This window comes from Falco cherrug, chromosome 11 (genome assembly GCF_023634085.1).
Source record: "Falco cherrug isolate bFalChe1 chromosome 11, bFalChe1.pri, whole genome shotgun sequence".
NCBI lineage: Eukaryota > Metazoa > Chordata > Aves > Falconiformes > Falconidae > Falco > Falco cherrug.
Genome location: NC_073707.1, coordinates 34,126,489 through 34,133,328, shown reverse-complemented (window position 1 = coordinate 34,133,328; position 6,840 = coordinate 34,126,489). Strand labels below are relative to the sequence as shown.

At 39.8% G+C, this 6,840-nt stretch overlaps 1 protein-coding gene across 10 annotated transcripts in view; it reads right to left on the bottom strand.

The window, feature by feature from the left end:
• Positions 1 to 90: 90 nt before the first annotated feature.
• The window catches only part of LOC102047329 (transmembrane 4 L6 family member 1), a 54,734-nt gene continuing 47,984 nt past the window's right edge, over positions 91 to 6,840 (bottom strand). For 5 of the 10 annotated variants that reach the window (XM_055723624.1, XM_027798376.2, XM_055723622.1 and 2 more), the window contains 2 exons: positions 1,743 to 1,953; positions 91 to 180 (listed from right to left, as the gene is read on the bottom strand). In XM_055723624.1, coding sequence (XP_055579599.1) covers positions 1,846 to 1,953 — 108 coding nt within the window. In that variant the 3' untranslated portion in view covers positions 91 to 180; positions 1,743 to 1,845. Of the gene's footprint in view, positions 181 to 1,742; positions 1,954 to 5,616; positions 6,192 to 6,840 lie in introns of those variants that run through there. The other 5 variants (XM_055723627.1, XM_055723628.1, XM_055723629.1 and 2 more) reach the window with 5 other exon arrangements.

Below are 6,840 nucleotides of genomic sequence, written 5' to 3'. Positions count from 1 at the left end.
GCTTGAGGACCCCTGTGCTAGAATCACAGGAGCAGGAAGGCACTCAGAACAAATGCTAGAGATGCACACAAAAATAAAACACAAACTCACCCTGTAGGTTTTGTTACAGCTCTCACTCTGGCAGCACCGATAGAACACGCTGCACTCCAGTGTTATTAGAATTACTGCCAGTAGAAGGATCTATAAGGGGACACCATAAGGTCAGTGAAATGGCTGCAGATATTAAGCCAAAGTCTCCTTTGCCTGTGGAAGGCAGGGACTGCACCTGTTATGTTCTGCTGGGATTTTAAAGCTGCTCAGTAGGAAAGCACAATTTCTCAAGGCACACCATGGAACTGGACCATTTTTGTTAGGCTGTCACTGTGCTTGTTTCTTATACCTCAAAGACAAGAGTACAATGTCTCCTACCACAGTAAAGTGTTACTAGCATGAACAAAGCTATACCAGTGAAGCTGAAAGAATAAAAATCAAGCTCACAAGTAAAAGAATCAGTAACAATGAAAGGAAGGATATTTGATTGATACAACCACATTAGTTCAACCGCTTCTTGCTGACACAGCTACACATATCAGGATATCACTTTCCTTACTAACACAGTTAAGCTAGAAAAAGTCAGTACCTACAAGCCTTTCATTAAATTCATTCATTTAATGACATTCATTTAATTTCCCTGTCAAGCATCCATACTGTTTTTCTTAGATTATTGGATTATGCAAACCTGATACTAGAATCATTTCAATAAATGACCAGAACCACGAAGTGCCACTCAGACAGGCACTGGTTTCAAAGGGGAAACACGAAAAAGGAATGTTTCTGAGTCACAACACTATTCTCTCACATGCTGCTGCCCTGTTTGTAACAGGGTAATAATATATACGTTTTTAATAAATTGGTAATAATCCTAAGGCTAAAAACACTTTTGAAAAGAATGTCTCATGTTTTAGTAACTCTCCCACTTCAGCACCTTCATAAACCCCCCTTACTTACGCAGATGAGACCTTTTAAAGTACTGATTGCGTGCATGTACTTTTACTACATGACTCTCTTCTGTCCCTGAGGCTACAGTCCTTTATGAACATAGCGAATAGTATGAGCTGTGGGGAACTCTGTGTTGAGTTCATTACTACAGATGAACATATTACAAATGTAATGGAGAAAATCCTAACATGCCAATCACAGTGAGACAATCTTCTGTATTTAGCCCAGTGACAGTGTCACTTGATGCACAGCAAACTGCCTTCTAAATACTGGGCTGTATACAGCTCTTAAAAACATCTCAACAGTCATAAGAAGCTTTTTTAGAATCATAGAATCATTTAAGTTGGAAAAGACCATTGAGATCATCAGGTCCAACTGTTATCCCCGGACTGCTAAATCCATCACTAGACCAAGGTTTGGTTTTGTTTTGGTAAAAGAGCTGTAATTCAATTTCCATAGAGGATAAAATCAGCATAGCGCCTGCCTCCATAAAACAAGCATAAATGACACATAAATAAAAAGCCAGCAGAAAAAAAACAGTCAACCCTGCAAAATCACTTACATGAAATTAAAATAGTATACATAGCATGTAATTCAGTATATTCACATTTCTTTCAGCTTGACCGCATTTTTCTGCCTGCAGTGTTTTTTGGCAAAGTAATCCATATTCTCTTTAAAAGCACAATTACATTGCTGCACAGTAACCCAGTATTATTTGCAATAGAATGTAATTCATTAAAAATCCATATAATCCACACACTTACCATCACACCTGAGAAACAGATCCCTTCAAAATACCACACATAGTTGGGAAGCTGGTAACTGGCAGCATGTGAAGCTTTCCCATTAGGGAAGTATAATAGTATGTTAACAACAATACTCCAAAGTGCAAGAGGTATCAGCAGACAACTCAGACAGCTTCCACATGTCTCTAAAGCCATCTCTCATGAACTTCAGACGTTTTGCTCTTCTAAACTAAAAAAAAAAAGATGACAAGGTTTTAAATATCAAAAGCGTTTTGACCTCCTCAGCTTGATTCAGTCACTTCATATTCACAGGAACTGGGTAAATGGGGTATGATTCCAGAGATAGAGAAGTGCTTAACAGTTAGCAGAATAATAGGTTAATATTGCTGTCCAAACTCATTGTCCTTTCTAAGCACATGTCTTTGAGGGGCAGTTCCCCTTCTGTAAGATCCTCCTTTGTGATCTTCCAAATGAAGTATGCCTAAAACTAGTCAGACTCAGGAAGGAACTTAAAAAAAAAAAAATCTCATTTCCTAGTGACTGCTTAGAAATGCACTCCTCCCGAGAACAAGGATTATGATGCAGATATTCTGTGACATGAGGCAGGTTGCTCAGCCTTACTGCCACTCAGAGTCTTTTCTACCTCAGAAGGGGAACGGGGCTGCCAAATGACAAATCCAGTCTCTGTACAGAGGGGCACTGCCTCACACTACAAAGAATTAATGCCAGAGCTTGGCAGATACAGCCCCCTAAGGGTGAACCAACACTTGCTGCTAACTTGGGGCAGCCTCACAAAAACACCAAGCTGAGTCTTGGCCACTTGGCAGAGAGAACAGAAGCCCATATAACACTGGCTAGAAACTGCCAGGCATTTATGATCAACACTTTAATTATGCTCTTCCACAGCATTATGTGGCTCAGCTGTTTACGAATTAAATCCTGCTGTTTCTCCAGTTGTTCTATTCTGTACTTACAGCTGAGTATGCATAGCTACCAATCTGACCCAGGTACATGTGACTCCTTGTGCAGGATAAAAGGTCTGGCTGTTTTTTGAAATGCCTGCCATTTTGCACTGTGCAAAGCCAAAGCCGGACAGCTTCCCCATTTTCATGTGTCATCATTCCCTAAGCCCCAAGCAACTAAACATCCATGCTAGTAACCCAGAGTCAGAGCAGTTTGAATGCTCACAGCACAGCCCAAGCCTTCTTTTTATGCCCCTTGTCAGCCATCAGAAAAGTAGCTCCAGAACAAGCTTAGGGTTTACTCTATAGGAAAGTCATAGTCAGAGAACAAAAAATCAGGGCTCTATCAAAAGCAAGAAGGCTGATTTTAGAAGCAGTGACATTATGGCATATTTTCCTCCTGTTTCCTCATGAGCTGTTTTAGGCTCTGCACACATGAGGCTTCTCTCATGATCTCATAAAACCTCTTTTCATTGCATGTTCTAACTAATTCCTTCCTATTGCTTCAAATGAGATCATCTAAGGAAATGGGCATGGTGGTACTCATGCAATTACACCATTTTTCTACCCATTCTCTGCTGTGACACTCCCTTTTCCCTCTCCCCTTCTTATTCTAGGAGGTTTCATTTTGAAGTCCTCAGACTTTACTCTGAGAATCTTCCTGCATTACCTGTATTACTCCCTAATCACTACACTTTTTTCAGGCCTCCATCTCATCAAAATTAGTGACAAATTTCCCTTTGCAGGCTCACAGACATGGACAGAACTCATATCATCAACACTGCACTTAACAGATGAGAGTAAACAGCTGAAATAAAAGCAGGCACATCACATCCCTAGGATTGATTTTTTTATTCCAAAACTCAGAGATCACGTAATAGGCTGAAATATTTTTCTCCTAAAAGCAAAGGCCAAAATTACTATTGAAAGCAGCTTTGTTTATCATAAAATTTGCTGCTACTTCCCACAGTAATCTGTTCCGATTAGGAGAAACTCACTTGGAAAATGACACCCGAAACAGCATTTTGCAATATAGCAGTCTGCATCATGACTTTGTATTTAAACTGAGCCCTGCAAATACCAAATCAATGTGTGGGTTTTTTTGCTGGCATGCTATACTAGAACAGGAAGCAACCTAAGTATTAAGCAAACCTGGAAACCAGTTTCTCAGATATCTCACCAAGTGTTGCAAGAAGTGCTTTCCTGTTCCTGTCAATATCCACGAGTTGATGCCGAGCCCATTAGCGAAAAGCCACATTTAATCTGGATGAATGATTTCTCTGCTAACTGAAATGAATATAACCTAAAAGAACCGCTTCTCCACACTGTAACTGATAAAAGTGCCAAAACATTGTCTTATGCATCAGGCAACAAAGGAATTGAACTGGCCTTTTTAAAATGACAACATAAACACTGAGCAATAATGCTATGCATTAGTGCTACATAGATGTGAGCTAAAGTTTTAATTCTAAACTCTAGCCTAATCATTCTTTCAATTAGAATTTCTAAAATTGTTTCAGTTCTTTAATTAGTTATTTTGTACCAGAAAGACAAGTAATAAGTATGCAAGCATAAAGGCAAAAACTCTGTAAGTTGAGTGGGAATTATACCTTATTCCACTGAGACCCTCTTTTCCGCCTCTCACTCCACACAATTTAAACTTGCGGATTGTTTCTTCACATACAAAGACACCAGCTGCAAGGAATTTGCTGTCTGTATACACACATATTCTCCTCCCTCCCACAGCACAGCATGACAGGGATAAACAAAGCAAGCAGAAACAGTACTAAAGACTGCTCTCAACGACTCCTATGTATTTATGTATGAATACATGGTATTGCAAGAAGCAGATATCCTGAGATTCTAAACACAAACTCTTCCCATCTGTGAGCTCTTTTGCTACAGTGGATGTGCGCATGCCATTTCATTTTCACAGTTAATTTCTTTTTTTCAGATATGTATTTGTACTTGGCTTCGAGGACAGCCTGAGGGGATAGCCTCAAGTTTCTGGCTACCTTTAAAGACCATCCTCCTAGTTACAAAGAGTACTAAGTACACACTGACACCTGTGGGAAATTCTTTTTCTCCCACAAGCAGAAACTAACTTGCTCATTTTCAAAGATGACATTAACTGCTAGATTCCAAAACTGAGCAATAACAGTAATGCGCCTCATTTCTTTGAGATAAATGACATGTCACATTTTGTTTTTCACTTAAAAAATGCCATTGCCAGTAGCATAGTGACCTTGCCAGCAATGCTGTTGGAAGCATATAATTCAGATTTACCTTACCTTCTGATAAAACATTCACTGTAATATGCTACAAACTACGCTTCAGAGGTTCTTGCACAGGATCTCAGAATGCTGCCTCCAGGCTGCTTACTGGTGAAGTCAAGTATTTCAGAATAATCTATCAGTGCTGACCTGAATCTGCACTGTATTTTCCAAACACTGCTGTGCCTGGGGGGTTGCTGAATAATGTAAAAAACAGGACCCAGACCCACATTTTGTTTTGTCTCTAGACTCTAAGCAGCCAGGGGAGGTAAGCCCTCCTTGGGAGAGTAGCAGAAGGGACACAGAGCTGTGGCTCAACTGTGTGCGACCTCCCCTCCAGTCCTTGGAATGGCCATCAGCAATGAACTGCCAGCCCATACCCAGAACTAAGGCTCCATGTACACAGTTGTATCTGTATCTACAAAGCTGTCATTGAACTATCATACCCTTGTTGATGCACCATTGCCTGGTTCAGCTAAATGATCTAAACCAAACAGTGAAGCAGTTCCCACTTTGGCAGAGCCTGCTGGAGAGGAAAAGCAGGTTATAACCTGACTCCTTTATATTCATGTTCTCATGCGACCACTGTCCTTTACTTTAAAACCAGGAAAGCAGTGTCTCAACGAGGCAGGGAAGGAATCACCGACATCTGCTGGGTATTTTTAATACAAATCTTTATTTGTGAAATACAGGAGAGGCTCAGAAAAATCCTGAAAAGGTGAAGTACATGTATCTGCCCTTGATCATCCACATTTTACTGCTGCTTTGTTTTTGCTGTAGCAGAGTATTCATTTATATCAGGGCCAGATTAGAATGGGTTTGTGCTCATTCCAACATCAGAATGAAAGTGCAGCTTCATAGGGAAAGCAGCATAAAATACCGAGCTGTAATGTGTTGTGTCAGTAGAAAGTTAAAAAAAAAAAAAAAAAAAAAAGCATCTTTAGTGATGTGTTTAGGCAGTTGCCTATACTAAGATGAACCAAAGAAATTCAGGATACATTTTACCTTTAGATACAGGCAGGTTAGTAGAAAACCTGTGTATGACTGAGACAAAGGCTGGCCCCAAGTCAGTTAAATTGATGTCAACAGCACAGTTTGACAGCAAACTGTGCGTTTTAGTATGCATGGAATAATAATAGAAAACCAACCAGAAACCAACCAACCACAGAATAATCAATATACCACACATGCACCGATGTCAATGAATTGCCAGGTTTCTAGCAAACGTATGTCTGTAGGGGGAACAAAAAGAAACACATATTAAGGGGAAGAACACTAATATTGGATCCAACTATAACAGCTAAAATTAACCTGCATGGCTCTCTTATACTGCAGTTACAGCATAGAAGACAGGAATGAGAAGACAGTAATAGCTTTGAAAGAGCCCCAGCATTCAACTATGGCAATTAAAAATGTAAAACACATTCTTAGCCATAATGTGTGTGTGTGTGATACAAATGACATCTGGTTTGTATCTTAAACCATTGCAATCCCAACACTACTACTACGATACTGATGTTAACAACATGCTCAAACTCTTTGAATCAAACTCAAATTTCTAAAGAAATTTGGAGGAAATTCCACTTCTTCACTGAAAAAAAACCCCTTCCTTCAAAAAACCCTTCAGATCTGTCTGCAGGTTTTGTTAGCTATGCTCAATTTAATTCCTTCTCCTATCTTACTTCTACTAAGTAAGGCCAGGATGCTGCAGTTTTCATTACATATGGCACATCCTCCACCAGCTGCTGCAAGCAAAATACAAAGCTAAAGCAATATAGTCACAACAAGCACAAAACTGCACCACACAACAATGCTTTAGGCTATGGCAAAGACGACCACCACTAGGAGATTGGTATTTCAGCTATATCACCTTTACAGTGT